General features: G+C 44.5%; 1 protein-coding gene across 1 annotated transcript in view; it reads left to right on the top strand.

Annotated features, from left to right (window-relative positions):
- Positions 1-21,840, top strand: part of LOC144773637 (pepsin A-like) — a 31,492-nt gene extending 9,652 nt beyond the window's left edge. The window contains exons 2-9 of the mRNA XM_078658784.1: positions 4,706-4,862; positions 6,304-6,421; positions 8,079-8,197; positions 8,306-8,502; positions 17,918-18,034; positions 20,203-20,347; positions 20,644-20,742; positions 21,608-21,840. Coding sequence (XP_078514910.1) covers positions 4,706-4,862; positions 6,304-6,421; positions 8,079-8,197; positions 8,306-8,502; positions 17,918-18,034; positions 20,203-20,347; positions 20,644-20,742; positions 21,608-21,733 — 1,078 coding nt within the window. The 3' untranslated portion in view covers positions 21,734-21,840. The remainder of the gene's footprint in view (positions 1-4,705; positions 4,863-6,303; positions 6,422-8,078; positions 8,198-8,305; positions 8,503-17,917; positions 18,035-20,202; positions 20,348-20,643; positions 20,743-21,607) is intronic.
- Positions 21,841-23,416: the final 1,576 nt, after the last annotated feature.

Genomic DNA, 23,416 nt, shown 5'->3' with positions numbered 1-23,416 from the left:
CACTATTTCAAAGAGTAAACCCCCAAATAATAAACAATAATTTACAGCAGTGGCAGCAGCAAAGCAGAGAATTGTCATCCTTCCATGGTGGTTGGCTGGAAGGGGGGAGGAAGGTCAGGTTTGGGGACCCAGGGGCCTCCAATGGGGTCCGAGTCACCCTGGTGCTCCAAAGCCCAATCCACCAAAACAGCTGCACCCCCCTGAGACACAGCTTTCCCCCGAGACAAAGCCACCCCTGAGACACAGCCGCACCCCCACCGAGATACAGCTGCACCTCCACTAGACACAACCACATTGCCACTGAGACACAGCCCACCCCCCTGAGATACAGCCTCACCCCTACTTAGACACAGCCGCACCCCCGAGACACACCTCCACCCCCACCAAGAAACAGCTGGACCCCCAGTGAGACACAGCCACACCCCTACTGAGACACAGCTGCACCTCCAGTGAGACATAGCCACACCCCCACCGAGAGAGAGTCACATTCCCCCCTGAGAAACAGCTGCACCCCCTCTGAGACACGGCCACCGAAGCAGCTGAAGAGATAAACCTGTTCCCAAGCAGCCACTGCCTAGAGGCAAACTAGGAGATACACTCACTCTCTTCTCCCCAATCCATCCCAATTTTCAGTAGTTAAGCAAAGATCTCCTGAAACACATCTGTTTTGCAGGACTCCTTCCTCATGACGTCTATGGGTGTTTGTCTTCTGTTTCTCACCACTGACAACGTAGGCATCCACATTGTTCATAGACTTTCTGGTGAGGGACAGGAAAAATACAATAATGACCACTACACCATGGTTTGGGGGTCATTTGTTTTTTTGTTTTTAAAAATCAATCTCCAACTTGGTGAAGAGATGACCGCAGGGCCAACGGTCATCTCTACATATTGAAGACAAAGTACCCTCAGGATGGCATAGGTAATGTCCTCCTCTGTCCCTGTGACACTTCTCCATCTGACAAACTTTAAATTAATATTATTTATTATTATTATTATTGTTACTTGTCAAGCGTGACAAATCACCCTGAAAGGGTTTCTGGGCGCTGCTGCACACTTTCAGGCATGGGCTACAGATTAAGATATTATGAGTAGTGAACTAACAGCACAACCCTGATGCTGAGGCCTCAGTTCCTCAGAACCACCAGACTGGATGGTATTTTGATAGCAGCAGCTGACACAACAACTGGGAGGGACGTCAGTGTAGTTGTCGATGGGGTGAAGGATAGAGTGCACTAAGATACAGAGTGAGGGAATGATGGGCAATGACATTAAAAAAGGTTCTTTTCAGTGTCATTAGTATAGACATGCTGCCAAATGTATGCGAAGGGGGTAAATTACACCTACTTATGAATGTATAGAACTTACACCTGACTAGATCACTTTTTAACAAGTTCCTCTTTGATAAACATAATAATACGAGCTGAAATTGGACACATCCTCATCTCAGACCACCCACATTGTTTGAAACTAACACATAATAAACTAAGCAGAAGAGATGGTGCCATAACAAATGCTTCTCAGTGGTCCAGCTGTGTGAGACAAGGTCACTGTATGAACTACTAACATCATAAAAGAGAATGACCAGGGGATGAGGATGATGGAAGTCTATGGGATATGTCGAAGGCTGTAGTTTGAGGTTTCCTTAGTGCTTTCAGTCGCTAACAGTTTGGGTACGCCCACTTTGCATGTCATTAGCGATAAATATCGCTGACAACCTGTCAGGGCACACCTAGAATCCACACTAAGGGAAATAGGGGAAATAATTAAAAGGAGGGTGTGCTTAATCTGAGATGCAGAATGATCACTCTGAGGGAATAAGTGAGAGACTTGGATATGGACAAAGAGGTAAACAGCATTTTCTACGCTAAACAACGATTGTACAAGCTGGGCAACAAAGCTGGATGGATGACTGCCTGGAGGCATAAGATGAAGCGAGTGAGTGAAAACACACTTGAAATACTGGCCAGTGGTGGGAAGAATATTCAGGATCATAACACTTAGTTGCTAGCGCCTTAAGTAATTTCTATTTGAGCCTTTATACAAACGAAGCTGCGTGTGAACACATGGTCCAGTTGTACTTAAAAGACACAAATGTACATAAGCTTACACCAGACTGATCTGGGATGCCCTACTTTGTTGCAAAGAATCATTTCCAGATTTTATCACCTGAAAACGGGCAACGCTCTGCAGCTATGAAGTTGTCACCTTCTTTCATAAAACTTTCTCCCAGGCCCTGATCCTGACACAACCTCTCGAGTCCTTTATCTGACTCTGTCCTTGGAACATCCCATTTGGAAACATTCCTCTTGGTTCATCCCTACTCCGGGGAAAGATTGTTTTTCCAGTTCATACCAACCAATCAATCTCATTCCTTAGTCTTGATGCAACAAAATGTTATTGGTCTATTAGTGGCTGAGCTGAGGCCAGTGCTCCCTGAAATCATTGACCCAATCGATCAGACATCATGAACAAGGTACACTTTGGCGATGATATGAAAAAGGCATCACACATGAATGTCAACACAAACAAAACAACAAACAGGCTAATATATATATTTAGATATGTGTTAAAATATTAAAATGTATGTTTATTTTTTGTACTTCAATTAATTATTTAATACTTTAAGTATGTTTTAGTTAATTATAGTTATTTCATTAATTTTAAATTACTTTCAAGACATTATAAAAAATTCGATATTTTGACTAACTATATATGTTTTTTTGATATTTTTATACTTACCTGTTTGTAGATAGGACTTTGATATTTTTGCTTTCTATGTTTTTACTTCGATATTTTTAGTATTCTATATTTTTGTATTATATAGTTTGTCAGTGATCCCCTAATTTTGTTGCATATTGAGTAAACGTTTCATCTGGTGAATGGAAGCTACCTAGGAGAAACACTTAAGACCTTTCGGATCAGTACTAGGTGTTCTGGTTAGGCCATGGTGGGGTGTTGCAAGCCGATGGGACAGGAACAGGCTAATGGAAGCCATTCCCTTCCCCTTTTGATCTTGCAAGTAACCAGGCTGGGTCCCACTCTTTCTGATTCTATTTGCTGTCACTATGGACCCCTTCCCTGAGAGAATAGGTGATAGGCAGATCCCAACATGAATTTTATTGTGGATAATGTTTCGCTCATATTGATTGACCCACTGCCCTTCCTCTGGACCTTATTGGAAGATGATCCCAGGGTGGCAAAGGTTCTGTCATCCAGGTGAGCTTGGGTAACAGTAACAGACTGTGTCAAAGCCTCAGGAACAAGCAGCAACAAGGATATCCCACTTCAGACTTCCTGTTTAAGTGGCCCAAGGAAGCAACCCCATACCTGACAGAAAGCAACAGAAAGAAATAGAACATTTTGTGACCATAAAACGATGGATCATCAAGTCTGCCTCGCTTGGACTTAAACTTGTGCACTGTAGGTAACAGAGCATGCCTGTGTCAAGCATTAATACAGTTATGGCAAAACATTCGGGTGTTGGACCTTTATTTCTCTGACAACCCCAATTGCTACAAACAAGAGTGAGACATGATATGTTTATGTCTCAGTTTCATTGAACAGGGTGGCTTTGTCACAGGTTTTCCGTTTTCAGAAAATGTGTGGCACTGAAAATTGATTTGACAAATTAGCAAACTGTAAACACACGACAGATAAGCAGTACAGATATACTGCATTTGTGCTATTTTCCTGTGGTTAGTGCAAGTTGATTCCCTAAGTGGGGTGGATGCCATAGAACAACTCCATGCACAATCATATTGATCCATGTGTTTCAACCACATTTAAATCCCTCTTCATGGTCAGCCTCAGGTCATGTTTGATCACTGCATCAATTTGTATTTCTTACTTTGATGATTATTAATATATAGTACATTTTACTTTTAATACCAAGCATAACTGTATAGGTAGGGGTATATCCAAAACTAGTTCAGTTGTTATAAGTGAGTAAATGAGTGAGTCAGAGTTAGATAAAGTGTGTTAAACATATAAAAAAAGTCAACCATCCTTTGATACACCACAAGAGGACAACCATGGTTTAAGTCAATGTGAAAAGCAATGTTGTCCTACATAAGGGGAGAAGCATAGCCAACCCTCAATGTAGCTAATGCGCTTTTTACTATTAAGATGATATTGGGGAAAGAGTAATGTATAACTGGAACTTCGTTCCATTGGTACTCAAGCAAATTTTGAGTAAGTGCTCAAGAATTGAATATGATTTTACATTGTACATCAGGTTGTGTATCAGGTATAAAAGGATAGGGCACAGTAAGAATCAGGAGTGTGAGCTCACTGTGGTTTAGAAGTAGACAGTTATTGTTCATCTCTGAGGTCATCTCTTGGAAAGTGTGAGTCTAGATGCTGAAGCTGACCGAGGTGTCCAGACAAATGGCTGTTAAGTGGGTGATGTTGAAAATAGATTGAAATTTGAGTTAGTGCAGAATATGATGCTACGCTTCTGAGGGTGCTGCTCCTGAGGCTAGTTCATTTTCTAAAGATGAACCTTAGACACAACTTGCCTTTATTCCTTACTACTAGATACATTTTGTAATTCCATATTACAAGTAGGTAGCTCTTCTCATATGGGGGTCCACAATGGTTCACTATTTCAATTAAAACCAACCTGCAGCCTTCTCATTGAATTAATGTTTGTGTCTTCCTTTTCCTACTCATGAGTTTCTTTCTTTTCCCTCTCATTCAATAGGGTCCCCCTGATAAAAGGGAAATCCTTGAGGGATCGGCTGAGAGAGAAGGGCCTACTGGATGAGTTTCTGAAGACCCACAAAATTAATCCGGGCAGCAAATACTTCCCAGAGTTGGCTGCTCAAGTGGCCAGTGAGCCGATGACCAACTACATGGATGTGAGTGACACATACCTCCCCTGTGCGCGTTTTCACATTTCCATCGGAACATTCAGCGCTCTATACATTGCATGGGGTGATGTGTTAACAGGCAATGATTTCTTTTAAAGGATTTTTTATTGTTTCTTGTAGCATGCATGACATACCAATTATTCACCTCTTTTACGGCCATTACGCAGATGACCCAGCCAGCACTGTGTATGCCATTCAAATTCACTTAACTGGCGTCTATCCCAACATTCCTAATCCCCCACCCCTCTACCCCCACCCCCTGTCAGTGTGCCCCGCTTAACCAGCCCAATTCTGTAGCTAATGGTTCGTCCTGTCTCCCATCCCATCAAACAGGGGAAAAGAAAGTAAAAGACAACCGGGAAATCCCATTGATAACGTGTATGTTCCATGTGTCTTCGAAGTATCCCACTAACACCACTAAACCTGGGAATATGCAGAACGGCCCCCCTCTCATTGCTATTTGGTACTCCATTCCTCGTTGTGTTTCTTATAGGCTCACCCCTCTCACTCTCTCCCCTTGATCTGGCTCCACACCCTCTTCCTCCTCCTCATCTTCCCTGGTAGGAATTTGGAGTTCTGCCACCAAAGCTCCCCAAGCCCTTGCAGCCTCCAATGCTTTTTCATTAGCAGTGCGCCTAGCTAGTTGCAAGCGAAGTGTCCCTTCACTCCCTGCCCAGTTTAGGAAACTCGCTCTCTATCTCAAATAATTAGGCCCTGTTTTCGACTTCCAGTGCGTGGTAAGCTCCCTTTTCGCCATTATCAACCCTATATCATAGAACTTACTAGTAATCTTAGTGCTGGGGGTATGTGGGAACCAAAGTAATAAACAAGTCCCTATCTCTGCTTTTATCGCCCGTCCTGTTGCATGATTTAGACACGCCCCCACATCCTCCCTGTAGGACCCCAGCCCCGTACAAGACCAGAACATGTGACTAAAATCAGCTGTTAACAGGCAATGATATGTGATGATCCACTGGCTGCGGAGAATGGTGAATCTGTAGGATGTAAGTGTGGAGCCATCCTCTGAGGTGTTGATGAGATAAAGGTTTGTCAGCAGTGGCCGACGCATACCTGTCACCAGGTAGAAGAGCGGTTCCTGAGTGATTCAGGGTGAGCTGCTGGCTGCTGGGGTTGAGTTATGTACACACTGACCACCAAGAGATTATGCATGACAGACAATAGAGCAGTGAGGAGTCTGTGCAATGGTCTGTGACCTCTGGTTTGTGTGCATGTGTTGTGCACAGGGATGTTTGTCGCGGCCCTGACCAATCACTAGAGACATGTGCCCAGCATTTCTGGTGTGGTCGTAATATGACAGGCATTTGATTCATGTGCACTCTTACATAAATTATTTATTACACAAGAATAAAGCTGTTTATGTGACCAACACTGCCAAACATAATTTTAAATCCCTTCCAATACCCATTAGATGTCTTATTACGGGACTATCTCCATTGGGACTCCACCCCAAAACTTCATCGTGATCTTCGACAGCGGCTCTTCGAACCTCTGGGTCCCATCTGTGTATTGCACCAGCTCGGCCTGCTGTAAGTATCATCTGAGGTCTCAGCCATCCACAGGAGCTTCTTTCTAAGTCTTTGGAGACTTGGCATCCAGCAAGACAAAGGAAATACATATACCAAGGTAGCCCCTGAAGACTTAGGGCCTGATTTAGATCTTGGTGGATGTTTTACTCCGTCACAATGGTGAGGGATATCTCGTCTGCCAAAATATAAATCCCATTATTTCCTATGGGATTTGTTTTTGGCTGATGGTTTATCTGTCAAGATCTAAGCTAGGTCCTGAATTTAATTGGCTGTAAGCCAGGCATCCCAGGCTAATGTGGAGCGCAAAGCCAACTTTATTTGTAGACAGTTAAACAAATTGGGAGCCTCTATCTATCTATGACCTGACATGGTTTGTCGGTAGTCTTCATTTCCCTGGTAACACTGACTGGCATGGACTCTGCCCAGAAAGAGCTCTGGTTACCTCTTCTCTATCGAAACGATGAGAGGTGAAACTCTTCCCAGGCCATGATGTCCCCAGTGGAGGTCTTTCGGTCTATATGAGACTCCGTTTGAATATAACTATGACTTTGAGGGTCTAGAAATTAGTTTATAGATTTTTATAGGGTGATTATATTGGTGTGACAGATGTTTCCACCCTTTAGACTTACATCAACTTGATGGCACATCTGGGAAACAGTGACTGTATCAAAGTTGTAAAGATTCCCAATTTCATTGTAAAACCTGGTATTTCAGCTTCAAGTATTTATGAGAGACTTGAGCTGGTATTGTCGCTCCAGTACCATGTGTATTGACTGCCAATATTTCTTTGTGTTAGTGTTCACTTTTTTTAGCCCCTAAATCTAAATACTTATAGTCTCTGGGGTAGTATCCTGTGTTGAGAGTAAAGAAGTCACAAGAGAAGCATATGAGTTTTCTGCAATATTGAAAGAACTTTAGAATGATCTCTTTGTCAAATTAGAGATGTTAAATTAAAAAAAATAGTTCTATCCAATTATGCTGCCTACCTCTGCTAGATAGATGGAAACATCTGGGCTAAAATACCTCCCTGCACAAAAACTTTCCTTTGAGGCGTATTCCTCTGTGTATGTGTGCTGCAGAATGCAAATAGGAGGTAACAGGGAGATATTTCTCCTCGAGACACCAGGCTTGGGGAGCTTCACCATTTTGGTGCGAACCCATGTTTGCAAGTCTTTGTAAATATGGGTTGGCATCAAAATCCATGGGTGGGTGAAATGGATTATTGCTTTATAGAAAGCCACGCAGAGCAATTCAAATCGGGCTTTGTGTGGTTTTGTAAATCCCAAAATTGCATCTGGACTGTGCCAAATACATATCCGGGCCAATGTGTGGTGGAAATGCAAGTCAGAGAAGGACAGCCAAGGTGGGCCAGGATGAGCGACAGAAGAAGAGCTCATATTACAAGTTCATGCGATGCTCCTTCGAAATAATCAACACTCTGAAGGACCAAAACTGATAACTGTGATTTTTTTTATTTTCTTTTATCAATTATAAATACTACCGTCGTAATTACTAAGAGAAACACAAGTCAACAGGCACACTTATAGGCAGAGTGTGTAGCCTCAAAGGGCAGATGCCAGGGTTGAGCAGCTTCAGCCTGTCCTGGAGGAGACCCTTCTGATGATTCTGTGCTAATGATGCCTTTTTAAACCCACAGCCAATCACAACAGGTTCAGCCCTTCCAGCTCTTCCACCTTCCAGTCCACCAGCACCAGCCTGTCCATTGGGTACGGCACCGGAAGCATGACCGGAGTCCTGGGATACGACAATGTGGAGGTAGGAGGACCAGGGGCAGCACCCTAAGCTAGGACAGATGTGTCCTAAGGACTTTCACAGCTGGTCTTTGCTTCATGACCCTGACCATCTCTTTCCTTCTCCTCGTAGGTTGGAGGCCTCACCATCACCAGCCAGGTCTTCGGCTTGGCCTACACAGAAGCAGATTTCTTCTCTCAGACACAGTTCGATGGCATCCTGGGACTGGCCTTTCCAAGCCTTTCCGAAGATAATGCCACCCCTGTCTTTGACAACATGTGGAGTCAAGGGCTGCTCTCTGCAAACCTCTTCTCCGTCTACCTGAGCCCGTAAGTCAGGTTCTCGTCACACGCCCTACCCAACATATGATGGGGCAACCACATGTTATGTTATTTAATTATTTATAAAGCGCACTGCTACTCGATAGTGTCCCGGTGCTAAGCTGAGCGTGCAAAAACATTACAAGGTAGACTCTCTAGATGGATTAATCAAGGAATAACCACGTTTTGAGTTCTTTTCTGAGGAGACCTACATCATCCAATTGTCTGAGTGTAGTAGGCAGCCCGTTCCAGAGACGAACCGCTTGTACTTGAAAGGAGGGGCCGCCTCTGTGTAAGCGGACAAACCTAGGCACCCTCATCAGATGTAGTTGAGAAGATCTTAAATTTCTACAAACAGAAAAAAAGACGCCCACTTCCTGATGTATGGGGCTCCTGTGCCATGAAGCGCTTTAAAGGCCAACACAAGGGCCTTAAAGTGAATTCTATTGTGAATAGGCAGCCAGTGTAAATTATTTATATAAAGGGAGATCCGTTCTCTAGGACCCAACATAAGGATAGCTCAGGCAGCCATGTTTTGTTTAACCTAGAGTTTATGCAGGTGGCAATCCGGAAGGCCTAAGTATAGGACGTTAGCGTAGTCCAGTTTTGATGTTATAAGGACCTGGACCATCGTCCGTCTATGGTTGAGCGAGAGGACATAAAAGGAGTATTTGTATAAATTGATTATCTTGTCCTGAATCACCAGGTGTTTATTGCTAACCAAGCCAGTGGTACTCAACCTATCAATCTCAGTCAGATGAAAGGCTAAGTGAACCTGGCAGGATTCAAAGCTGTAACCAAGAGGTAGGAGTAGTGTTTCTGGAGGTTGAAATAGAAGTACTAATAATGTCAGTGTTAAGGGTACTGTTGAAAAGAGACATCAAAGCCTCATGAGTAAACTCCTGTTTATTAGTGTCACAGCCTCGAACAAACACCGCAGCGAACAGCTGAGGAAATCGTCACCAACTGACCATAGAATGTTGGTGACAGCCGGAAAAGCTTGCAGCAGGAAAGGGGAAGGAACCATAGAGGGTTAGGGGGTGGGAAAGATAGGAGAGCATGGTGAGGGGAAAAGCAGGGGAATTCAGCTTACAACACATCTCCCCCTTAGGAACCAAAGAAAACCAGGAGTAAAGTCTGTACCAAAGAAATATCCATAGTAAGAAAAAGAAGAACCAGGACTAACCAAATGCGAATACATTCAAATATTACAGTAGTTCTGAAAGTGATAAACACCATATCTCACACCCTAGTACAATACAATATTTCCATAACAACAACAGAACTATAGATCAGTATGGAACATAATCTCTGTGCTACTGCGGAACTCTATGTGGTCTGATGCTCCTCTGACCATATTTTGATCCGGTATCACCCCTTGAACACACCTCCAGACTGTTCTCGATTAAGAAGGGATGAGATTCAGATAATAAGTCCACACTCCATGTGCAGCAGTCATCCAGTGTAACCACATTCCCGCCCACCTTGACCACTTTCATGGGCTCAGAATACTTGCTTCCCCCTCCTTGATGAGACACTGGTAATTTGACCAGGAGAGTGTCTCACACTTTCCACCTGCACTCTACAGCACCATACTTTGAGTCATACTTCTCTTTGTAATTAAGCTGGTGGAGCTCTCTAAGTCCATTCATCTCGTCCCTATCCACCCATCTGGGCTCTCCTCCACCCAAACAGTTAGGTGACACTTGGTTCTGGGTAGTCTTCCTTTTAGCGCCAGGAACGGTGAGACATTGGTAACTAAGTTGGGAGTGGTATGATAGGACTACAGTATGCTTTGGAAAGCCTGATCAGCAGGTTTTCTTGACATTAAGACAATTGTAATGCTTAATTCATGATGCACAACCCACTAATCCTTAAGTTTATCGCTAAATGTACCAGGTTTAACGGGACAACCATGAATGATCTTGCTTTTGACTAGTACCAAGGTCTCATCACCACCCATCTCCAATTCCCACTCTTCCTCAGAAATTCCTGGAATTTCCACTGCAGCCACAATCTCATCACTATCAGACATGGCATCACTCACCGGCTTTCCCTCAATCCAGGGTAGCCGTGAAAGACAATCTGCAACCCAGTTCCTGTTACCAGGCACATAATCTATAGTGAAATTGAATCCTTCCAGACCTAAGAGCAATTTGGATATCCTGGGGGTCATGGCAACCCTCCCTTTGATTGAGAACATTTACATCAATTGCTTGTGGTCAGTGTGTTCCACAAAAGGAAGATCTCTTAGAAAACAATTTAAATGGTAAAAAGCCCAAGAACAAGCCAGAGCTTCTCTTTCAACTGTAGAGTAATTGCACCCATCTTCCTTCAAAGCTCTAGACCCACAGGCTACAATCACTTCCTTACCATCTACTACTTGCGACAACGCCGCACCCACGCCAACACCGCTAGCATCTGAGGTCAAAATTGTTTTGCGCTCTATACCAAACAGCTCAGAGAGGGAGCATTTGCAATGTCCTCCTTGATTGCCTCAAAAGAACTTTGACAAATCTCCTCCCAAATAAAAGGGGTAATTTTCTTTTATAAACTCCTTAAAGGTGATGTAACATCTGCAAAATTCCTGACAAACTTATTCATATATTATGTCAACCCCAAAAAGGAACTTAACTTGTCTTTATTCTTTGGGGAAGGAGCATCTCTCACAGCTATGATCAAATCTAAATTCATCTTAACTCCATTCTTTGAGATGGTATGTCCCAAGTAGTCTACAGAATCTTCACCGATTTTGCACTTATCCTTACTTATTGTGAAGCCAGCCTCTATGAGAGCCTCAAGTACAGTTCTCAAAGTGGCTGCATGTTGTTGTACTGAAACCCTATGAATAAGGATGTCATCCTTGAAACAAAGGATGTTATCAATTTTTCCCAAAATGCTCTGCAAGACACACTAAAAGACAGCAGCAGCTGAAGCTAAGCCGAATGGCACACAGAGAAATCTGTACGCACCAAAAGGGGTAATAAACAATGTAATGTACCTAGAATCATTTATAATCCAATTTGATGGTAGGCAGACGATAGGTCGATCACACTGAAAATCTCTGCCTTACCCATCATACTGATCATTTTATTGATGCGAGGGCGGGGGGGAACCTGTCTACCCAAATGTTTGTATTCAGATCCCTCAGGTCCACACAGAGACGCAAACCCCTTCCCCCAGATTTCTGAGCAACTACAATCGGAGCAAGCCACAAAGAGCTTTTAACGGGTTCAATAATGCTCAGTGAATTTAACCTGCCAACTCTTCCCTCAACGGAGCTTGCATGAGGTTGGGAATGGGTGGCACTTAATGAATTACAGGGACTGTGTTGTATCTTACTCTAATTCTGTGCTGGAAGCCTTTTAAATGACCCAGATCATCACAGAACACCTCAGGGAACTCATCACAAATAGAATTGAGCTCCAGTTTACTCCCTTCTACAGCAAACACAGGTTATACTCTGTTAGGATCAAGTCTAATGCCTAACTCTTTCTGGTGAGGCCATCCCAACAAACAGGATCCATTTCTCGTAAGGTAAACTTTCCCTTGTCTCAAACGTTGCTTAACTTTAATTTGCATACAGAACACACACACCAGAGGAATGGGATCCTTATTATAACTTTGTAGATCTATATCAGGTGGATTCATCATGTAATACCTACCAAGAAACATTTCCTTAAACATTTCGTAATCAACTAATGTATATGGAGAGCACAAATCTACAAACTCATTAAATTTAATGTCATCAAGTGAAATAATGCATTTAGGGTAGTCCACACCCTTGCGCAAAGTTTTTTTTCAATTTTGAAATTATACATACTGTTGGTTCCCTCAGCAACCTCATTGATTGCATGAACATTTTTCCTATCTGAACATGCATTTTTGCAAAGTGTCCTCTTTTATTACACTTCCTACAGACTGTGGATCGAGCAGGACAACTTGGGCTGTGTGCTGAATGATTGCAATTACCACAACTGCAACACCTTAGTCTTTCACCCCTCCTATCTTCTAAAAACTTGCTGCTAGAGGGTTTACCAAATGTTTTGCTTGAGAAACTCTCCTTCTCAACAACTTTACTTTTCACCACCTGCATTGTTTCATTCCCATTAGAATGCTTCATTTCTCTAATACACTCAGCTGTATGTTTGATACCTTTAGCTATTTCCACAGCAACTTTTAAGTCAGGGTTCCCAGTCAGCAACGTCTCTTGGATTGTTGTGTTATTAGTGCAGCGTACGAGCTGATCTCTAATAAGAGAATCACCTAAGGCGTCAAAGTCACATAAGTGACATAGTTACGTAGGATGTAACTTTTTCTGTTTTTTCTTGCACCCTGAAAAAGAATTTATGTATCGCTAAGACCACATTCACTTTTTGCCCAAAGTGTCTTTCCAGCTTCCGTAAAGTTGCAGAGTAGACAAGCAAAATAGATCGGAGTTCGTAATAGCGTGTAAAAACTTGTCCAAGCTGTGCCCGTCATTGTGATGATCAAAATTGGATCGGAAGCTCCCTCTTAAGGCTCCAATGATTTATGTAAATTAGAAGTGGAAGAGCAGGTGAACATGACGAAGTGGGACACAGTACGCAGTCCCAGGAGTCGGTTAGGCAGATGACACACACTTGACTCGACTTTGCCCACCACTCGACTCCTCACCTTAGGACTGTGTTACCTCAACACTGTAAGTAGCGGCTCACACAAACAGTCAGGACTGGGACTACAGGTAGCAGCGCTGAAGAAAGGATTTGGGGAGGAGGCTGGCTGAGCTGTACCCGACCAGCAGCAAATCATCGCCAAAATGTTGAAAAGAGACGTCAAAGCATCGTGAGTGAACTCCTGCTTATTAGTCTCACAGCCTCCAACAAACACTGCAGCTAACAGCTGAGGGAACTGTCACCACCTGACCATGGAATGTTGGTAACAGAGGGAACTGCTCGCAGCAGGACAATGGAAGGAACCATAGCGGGTTATGGGGGGTGGTAATAGGTAGGACAACAAGGTGAGGGGAAAAGCAGGGGAATACACCTCATAACAGGTGCTTTCTGGGATGCTGCATGCATTAGCACATACACTACAATAACACTAATATATACTAGAACTAGTATTACTGATAGCAGCAGCAACATATGTTATGGGTTTGCAATTTGAGTAGTATGAGCTGTAGTGCTACTAACACGAATGGTACCAGTAGGAGTATCAGTAACCTAGTAGTTACTCAGAGCGTTTGTAGTCAGGAATGGTCACACAACTAGAAGGAGGACTCGTAGTAGACAATCCTGGCCTGAAGGTAGCATGCTGAGGCTCCTCCTGCTGTGATGGCAGTCACCATGACTGACAAACAAGTGGGCGGGACTTAGTCCATAGGGTGCACTTTTGACCCTACGTAACTGCACACATCAAATAAAATGGGGATCTTTACTTCGAGACACACACAACATCTATCTTAGCGCTCCTCACGGTTCTGCTCTGTACCCCATCTTACTTAAGGCTTATACACCCCCTTTAGCAGCTATATGGATTCCTATATGATTGGATACCCCAAGCATGCAGATGACACCCAGCTAATGGTTGAGGACCACCCTGAAAATGTTCACAATCTACCTCATCGTCTCTCTCATTTTCACCAGTGATTGGAACGCAGCCAACTATGCCTTACTAGGACAAACTTAATAATTTGCTTTCTTCGGTCATCTTTTGAACCCCTTAGCCCTCCTGATGGTGTGGGATCCCACCAACCTGCTAAATCAAAAGCCAACCTGGAAGTGATCTTCGATAGAGACCTTCTTTCTGTCTGCAGATAAAGGGGGTTTGTGAGAATGCATTCAAATCTCAATATTGTCTCCCACCACAGGAAAGGGTAAGGTTTACAACTCTTTGCCTTCATTCAAAGGCGATGAATGACTGCATTCTGAAATAACTGACTGGTCGTTTGTTCCCTACCAACCATCTGGAGTTATTTCTTTGGTGTGGGGTGTTGGTGGTCTAGGAAGTAATGGTGCCCTGCTGCTTCCGTGTGTAGTAGGCTGGGTATCTAGTGCGTATGGTGCTTATAGGTAGGGGAAACCCCCTATGACCCCTAAGTATGTGAAGGAAAGGATCCTGCACAAAAAATGAACCAGCCAACACGTGTTTCGTCACAATGGGAAATATCCAGTGACTTCTTCAGGGCTGTACTTCATATGTGTAGAATCTTATAGATCACTCCGGCGGTGAAAATTCCGACCCAGCTGGTCAAATAAATAAGGAGTTGGTGGCTCTACGATCAAATTAAAATGGGGTGTATCAGAGGAGGCACCTAAGTGATGGTGATCCTGCGGAGAATTAGATTGGTGTGTGTCAAAGGAAGCATCTAAGTGGCGGTGATCCAGTGTGGACGGTGCCGCAATGCCAGAGAAGGGTTAGAAAGACCGCTTCGTGAATCCCCTGATCTTCAGCGAGTGTGTTGAGGTCTGCGGTGGCAACTGGTGCGTTCTCTGTTCCAGATGTGCTCATATGATTTTATGAACCATCTGGAATCACACCTCTGTCAATAACAGATTCTTAACATCATCAGTTCTGATATGAAAGATTTGCCAGCCACACCTTTCTTATCAAGGTAACTTCCATAGGAGCCCCTCACCAAGTATCCTTAGACTGAAACTCACCTTGCATTGGTCCTGGATGTCACGAGCATCGGAATCCACTGTCTCAAATGAAGCACTTGGTTTACCCTGACACCCAGGCTCCTATCTGCTATATACTCAAAGCATATCCATCTTTCAATGCTTTTATGGGTCTATTATCGACTTGGAACTATGGTCCCCTTGTCGACTTTGGGCCATTCTTGCGCCAAACATGCCCTTACTTCTGTGTGCTCTGAATTTTCCACATGGCAGTTGGTAGCACATTACAAATGTTTTAAATACATAAATACAATTATGTAATTCATGTCTGGTGCCTTCTGCTAATCATGACCACACGTACAGACACCAGCTGTCGAAAACAACAACTGGACTGAGAGGGAACCAGCAGTTTGGGTTTCCTTTACAGTGATGTGCAGCTGGACAGCTCAGAGTCTCCTTAAGGCGCGCATGAGTAGGTGTTGTCGATACTCAAGGAAGAGGCCGGATGCTCCGGTTGGGTCACTTCGGTCCTCGCCTCAACCAACTTGACTACATCTGACTGGAGCTCATGTGGAACGAAAGAAGGAACTAGAGGTGACCTGGGGGCGACTTATGAGAAGGTCTGGTGCCTGGTGACCAGATGGAGCATCCGCGTTGGGGGGACATGGACATCCTGTCGTGAGGGTCATATCAGGATAAGATACCCAGCATTTGCAAGGAGCTCCAAAAACACAAGGGGGTCCAGGTCCACATGTTGCAAGTAAATGAGAATTGACAAGTTCAAGCTCGGGCACGGAAAAGATCCTAATCTAGCAAAACACTCAAGGAAAGACATTGTAGGACATATTTACAAGGAGCTTGCGCTACCGATGCGTAATTATTTTTTTTCGCAGCAGCATTTTTTTTCTCCATATTTTCAAAGTGGCACATCTAGGGAGATGCGTCACTTTTCGTCAGGATGCACATTTTTTACTACCCATGAATTGGCTGTGTCGCAATAGAATTAATATATGAAAGTGAGACGTAATGTAAGTGCACACATATGGAAGGGAACACAGTAAATCACACTTTACACGTCATTAATGACTTATGTCACACACCTGGTAGGACCAGTGGTACAAATAAGTAGGATGTATGACGTTACAATGCATGCTTTTACCACGCATGCTGTTACAACGCAAGTATTACAACGCAAACCTTTACAACGCATAGCGCTTTGGGGTGCTGGATAGTGAATAGTTTAATTTACTATTCCAACTCCAGTCCCCGTGGACACTAGGGAAGGTGTTGGATAGTAAATTAAATCTATTCCCTATCCTAGAGCGCCCCCCAGCGCAATGCGTTGTAATGGTTTGCGTTGTAAAAGTTGCAATGTAAAAGCACTGCGTGGTAAAAGTTGCGTTGTAAAGGATGTTTCCCAAATAAGTAGACTATGCCCACTTGTATGCGTGACATCCAGGCCCAATGCAAGGTGAGTTTTTTACCTTTTGACACTCTATTACATTGATCCCCATATAGTAGGACACTTGCGTAAGCTAAAACTGACGCATCGCCTTCTTTTATGACCAACTACAGCAATGCACCACTTTTGGGCCAAATGCCTTGCAGCATAACTTCCCACGGATACGTCCGCATTTCTGATGCATCTTTGCGACCTTGCGCCACAGACCTCCGTATTGTAAAACTGGTGCATCCATGGTGTAGTAAATATTTTTCATGCAGGCGAAAGAAATGTTGACCCATCGCTGTCATGGGGAAACAATGCGTCGTTTCTTGTAAATAAGGCTATGTATTTTTCATATCCAGCAGAGGAGTGTTCCTGCACTTTTCTCCCCTCACACACAACATTTTATTCCAAAGGGTAGCACGTGCAAGTCTCGCCAGCCATGCTTCGTCCTGTGACCTGAAGGTTCTGCTGACCATGTACGATCTAAACCCAAACATCCAATGGACAGAACCTCCATAGCAAGGGCTTTATATACCAGTTGTTTTTTGGTAAACAGGTTAAGACTTCATTAAGTTGAGTTTGTAGGTCAGAATGGATGGTTGATGTTGGCACATGATTATAAGATTCTTCAGGTAAGTATATTTTATACAAGATATTCAAAAATGGTAACTTTCATAGAATGATGGTGGAGTATAGTAATGGAGGTAACAAAGGAGGAAACAACTGTGCAGTATTGTTCTTCTCTATGCCCACTCACGTGACTCGCATGACACGCGTCACCTACAAAGTGGTAGGGACGCCTGGGCTTTATCTTTGGAGAAGATACTACAAACTGTTACGAGATGGGATGCGGGCGGGGGGATGACGTGTAGGTGGGAATTGGGAGATAATGTTCCACTGTTCTGTGGTTGATGTGCCATATCTTACTGTCGTATTTGCAAAGCGAATAAAATGTATTGTAGCATACAGAATGACTAAGCGTGACTCCACAGTCCAATAGATTCAGCACCAGCCCGGCCACACTGCCAGACCAACTGTCCAAATGCACCCTTTACTTTGTGGCTGCTCAGACTCAAAAGTTGATGTTTTACTGCACAACAGGACAAGTTGACAACCTGACAGCTTAGAATGAGTAGAATGTACACTTCCAGCAGGTTAGACATTGGTTGTCAACCTGAGAGCCACCTCAACATTGGGCGTCCTCCTGACTATGCCCAGGTGTGAAGGTCGCCCACTCCGAAGTGGTGCGGATTGAAATAGACGGAGAAGAGTTTTCCACTCAGAAGACAATACCACATACTGCTGCATATGCGAAGCCTCTCATGTGTGTACCCTCATCATTTGATGTTCATTTTTCTCTTCTTTGTGATCACAGGAATGGAGCCAGCGGGAGTGTGGTGATCTTTGGTGGCTACGAAACTTCCTACTACACTGGAACCTTGAACTGGATCCCTCTCTCCGCTGAGACCTACTGGCAGATCACCCTGGAGAGGTAGGTGCAACAAACAACAGGTCAGGTGTAACACAGGACTGGTCAGGTGTAGGGACGGTCAGTTGCAGACAGGCGGCAGTCAGCAACTCAATAGATCAGTGATCTATGGTTAGGGAGAGAACCAAAGCACACAAACCCACCCGGCTGTTAACAAATGTTAGCTCTTCTGCTATTGGTGCAGAGGAGGAAGTGATGAGCGGGCCCCTGAGCACCACCTCTCTGCCCCACTGAAATTGACACCAAACCCAGTGCCAGTTTCAATAAAATCCTTGGAAATTTCCACAAATTATCAATGTATGAGGATTGAGGACTCAAGGGAGAGTTTGAGCCTGGCTAGACGCACAGTAAGAAACAACAAATGCTAGATACCCATAGGCCCACTGCAGCCAGACCCGGCACATTCACTTGGGGGAGTGGGGAGATGAGGATCTTTTTTCTTTTTAATTTCTAAAAAAATAGACATTTAGTAACGGATGTATGTTGTTACAACGCATGCTTTTACCACGCATGCTGTTACAACGCAAGTTTTACAACGCAAGCCATTGCAACGCATTGCTTTGGGGGGTGCTGGATAGTGAATAGTTTAATTTACTATTCCAACTCCAGTCCCTGTGGATAGTAGGGAAGGTGTTGGATAGTAAATTAAAACTATTTCCTATCCTAGAGCGCCCCCCAGTGCAATGCGTTGTAATGGTTTTCGTTGTAAAACCTGCGTTGTAAAGCCACTGCGTGGTAAAAGTTGCGTGGTAAAGGATGTTTCCCTTTAGTAACACGTTTCTGACCTTTCTAAAGGTACATTTGTAAATCAGACCACTGGTAACTATATGACTTTACCGGGGATGTGAATACATTAACCTCCGTGCACAACATCTACATGCTCCACACAAGTAGCACACACGCGATGCTGTAATAGTTAACACAGTTGGTTATAATATGTAGGGCCTCATTTGGAGAAGGGCCTTAGTGGAACATCTGACAAATATAGGCAGATGCCTTGCCGCCTCCTCTTGTTCCCCTCACTGAAATTGCTTTCCGATTGTGGAATAACTGCCAGCTGCCCTAGTGGAAACTCAGGGGCACACTTCTGAGCCGCTTGTACCGCTGTAGCATAGCTTTTTGTAATGCTCCGGTAGGACAAACCACAAAATAATTTCAAGGAAGCCGCACAAAGCAAATGCCTCATAGATATGGAGTGAGGCAAGGCAGCGCAAATCACTGGGTTGCCTGACTCTGCCCTAGGGAGGCATTTCATGGGCATTGCGATTGGTGTCCCCACACAACACCCATAGATTTTGACACTTCTCCAGATATGCAAGACCATGTAAAAAAGTGGATGCGCAAAAACCTTACGCCCTTCCAGGGGAGGTAATTAACCTAATTTCTCTTCTTTTTTCCTCTTTTTAAGAGCAAAAAGCTACCTTTGATTGTTGTTGTGCACGAAGGTGCCCCTTCCTGCACAAAACAATCCTGTTGACAACACTGGCACCATTGCACCATTTCTGCATTGGTGCTAGGCTGCTGAAACAGTACCAGTGCAGGGGGAATGGACAGGAATGCACTGTATTAGATAAATACAGTGCATGCCTGCACTTTCACTTTGACGTAGGGCAGCGCAGCAAGATGGCTTGTTGCGCTGCCTTACGCCAAATCCCCATAAATATGTCCCTCACTTTTTCAGACCTGAGGATGGTGACGATTTGCACCAGAGTTTCCACCCAATTTTCATGAGGAAGCTTTCTGTCTCACTCTGCTTTCTAAATCATGATGGCCCCTGGCAAAAATTGTCTTTACATGTCCAAATCATTCAGGGATACAGCTCCAAGCACTTTTGGCACACTATTGATGCTGTCCCTGAGGATGGTCTCCTGTTGTGGAGATTTATCCTCAGTGATAACGTGAGTTATGACAGATCCCTCAGGCAGCCTTCGCATGGCTTGCTGGATCTGCTAACGTGGTTTGGTTTCCTAGATGCACCATCTGCAGTTGCTATATGAAAAGGTTTTGATGGACACCGTGTGCTGGCTAGAGAGACAACAAAATCTCATAAATACCACTAAAAGTGTTAAACCTGTACTTTTTCTTCAAGATTTGTATTCAAAGATGAATAGTTAAATTGATTTTGTGGTATCTTAGCTGCAATCCAATTCCTCTTCCACCTCTGTCTCCAGTATCTCCATGAACGGGAATGTTATCGCCTGCAACGGAGGATGCCAGGCCATCGTCGACACCGGAACGTCCCTGATTGCTGGTCTGTCTCCCGGGATCTCAAACGTCCAGAATGCGATTGGAGCTTCTCAGAGTTCAAATGGCGAGGTAAGAGATCGGGTACAGAGGGGTGATCATTCCAGGACCTCGTCCATCACTACAAGATCATGTTGTCTGAAGCTGAATACTCAGGATCAGTCAATCACCTGCATCTTAGGTTATTCCATTGGATAATTTCTGTTCTTCTCATCTCATGTTACTCGCTGATCTCTCAAACAACCTTGCCGATAATCCCACGTTTCATATCTTCATTCTGTAATCCATCAAATGCACAGCAATGTCTGGATCATGTTCTCAAAACACATGTTCTTTCATGTATTCTTTTCTCCTTCTATGCTCCTTAGTATGTGGTGAACTGCAATTCCATAAGCTCCCTGCCTGACATCGTCTTCACTATCAATGGCATTGGGTACCCGGTGCCGGCCAGCGCCTACATCGACCAGGTAAGGAGCATAAACAACCTCTGTGTGTCTTTCGGGTGCTAGCACAGAGCCTTAAAATCTAAAAAACTCTGCCTTCCTAAGGATAGCACTAATGAAGCCTGAATTTGAGGTGCCTTATAAGATAGGCAGAAGGCCCATTTCCCACTTCTTCTACAATAATGTGATGCTTCCCACCCACCCCCTCCTGAAGAGTCAGACCTCCCGCTGCTTCTGGTCCTAGTCAGAAGGGACTATGCATCAGAAGATTGGGCGCCAAAGTAGGGTGACCCTTGGAGACCTCTTTTCATTCCCTCTTAATTCAACCTCTCTCACCAGAATTGTTGATTGCCTCTGAGAGGTTTATCTAAAGCTATGAGACTCATCACTTGACCCGACTCAGGTTTTAAGAATATCTGAATTCATTTTATGTTAGAAAATATGGGGGGCATAAATACTATTAGATCATTGGAATATTTTGAGCTCCATTGAAAACAATGAAGTGCTCAGGGCTTCTAATGGAAGGTAGAAGCCCAGAGCATCAACATTCAAATGTTTTACCAAGGCCTCACAGAACCCGGGGAATTTCAACACCCTGGGGCTCCGTGAGGCCTTTGTTTTACAAAGTAGAGCATTCTGCCCTGTAGGGGCAGAATGTTCTAATAGCCTTAGCGCCCTCCGTAGCGTGCTCTACCAGCCATTAAAGTCCCGCTCCCTTGTTAAAGACCCTCGCCTTCAGCTCGGGCCTTTTACGGTGGAGAAGACCTTTAATGGCCAGTAGAGTCCACTACGGTGTGCTCTAAGGCTATATTAGAACATTGGAACTCATAATCAGTCCCTATATTACAATCTAAATCTTTACATTCATATCTCTTCCTGTCCTCCCCAGAACTACTGCAGCAGCAACTTCCAAGAGACTGATGGAGTCTGGATCCTGGGAGACGTCTTCATCAGGCAGTACTACGTCGTTTTCGACAGAGCCGCCAACTACATCGGCCTCGCCACCGTTGCGTGAACATGAAGCTTGTCAGTTGTCTTTTGTGAGTTAGAGGAGGAGCTTGTGTAAAATGACTGATTGTGTACAAACGTTGAGTCAATAATAAACAATCATGGTGAACCACAGCAGCTTCTCTTCTTTTACTGCTCAATTAGGGTTAGATTAATTTAGATTAAATATGAAAAGTGTCTCAAGAATTCCAGTATGCTCCTTTATTTAATTACTTAGTCATTAGAAAGGGGGTTTATGTCAGCCTTCTTACACATAGGGTCCTCCCATTTTGGCAATCTGTGTGATCCCAGTACATTCTCTTACTGGATTTCAGCTTTTCAAGTACAGTTTTCATCACTGCGAAACTTTTTTTAGGGTCATTCCCTAACCCAGTTCGTACCTTTCATCAGAAGACCCTGTTTTATCATCCCAGGGTGCATCTTGTTACTTCAATCAAGGTGTATACAATGGCACAGGATGTCATGGGTGTGGGAGGTCCAATTTGCAGTGGTAGTTAAGAGAGTGGAGATTACAAATCCTTTCCAGTTCCTGCCTCTCTCTGTACTCCCAAATTCCTCATCCCAGAGTTCCTAATACCAGGAAGACCTAAGGAGTTTGGCTAGATAGAAGGAAAAGGGGGAACAGTGGTGACCTCACCATGCCCCACCCATCATGCACATTGTCATTAAATGCCACCTGTTATGGGGCATATGTATGGCACAGTGATCACCACCACCACACCTGCCATTCAATGTCACCTGTTGCAAGACATATGTATGTCAGAGCGCACGGCCACCACCCAACCTGTCATACAGTGACAGTACGAGCCATGGAAGACGGCAGAGACCTTGTGATGCTTTCAGCACTGCATATACTGTAGAGTGTGCAGGAGACCTGCACTGCGGTCTCTCCTGTACCTGTTCTGTGTGTGAGGGAAGCTTGCAGTGCTCTCTGCTGCTGCACTGCACCTCGTGGAGCCCTGCACTGCTGTCTCTTCTGTACTTCTTCTGTGTGTGAGGGAAGCTTGGAGTGCTCTCTGCTGATGCACTGCATCTACTGTAGGCCTGCACTGCCGTCTCTTCTGTACCTGTTCTGTGTTTGAGGGAAGCTTGCAGTTCCCTCTGATGCTGCACTGCACCTACTGGAGGCTTGCACTGCTGTCTCTTCTGTACCTGTTCTATGTGTGAGGGAAGCTTGCAGTGCTCTCTGCTGCTGCACTGCATCTACTGGAGGCCTGCACTGCCGTCTCTTCTGTCCCTGTTCTGTGTGTGAGGGAAGCTTGCAGTGCTCTCTGCTGCTGCACTGCATCTACTGGCGGCCTGCACTGCTGTCTCTTCTGTACCTGTATGTGTGTGAGGGAAGCTTGCAGTGCTCTCTGCTGCTGCACTGCACCTACTGGAGGCCTGCACTGCTGACTCTTCTGTACCTGTTGTGTGGGAGGGAAGCTTGCAGTGCTCCCTGCTGCTGCAATGCATCTACTGGAGGCCTGCACTACTGTCTCTTCTGTACCTGTTCTGTGTGTGAGGGAAGCTTGCAGTTCCCTCTGATGCTGCACTGCACCTACTGGAGGCTTGCACTGCCGTCTCTTCTGTACCTGTTCTGTGTGCGAGGGAAGCTTGCAGTGCTCTCTGCTGCTGCACTGCATCTACTGGAGGCCTGCACTGCCGTCTCTTCTGTCCCTGTTCTGTGTGTGAGGGAAGCTTGCAGTGC

This window comes from Lissotriton helveticus, chromosome 8 (genome assembly GCF_964261635.1).
Source record: "Lissotriton helveticus chromosome 8, aLisHel1.1, whole genome shotgun sequence".
In the NCBI taxonomy this organism is placed as follows: domain Eukaryota; kingdom Metazoa; phylum Chordata; class Amphibia; order Caudata; family Salamandridae; genus Lissotriton; species Lissotriton helveticus.
Note: the sequence above shows the minus strand (reverse complement) of the source record. Positions and strands in the feature narration are given on the sequence as shown.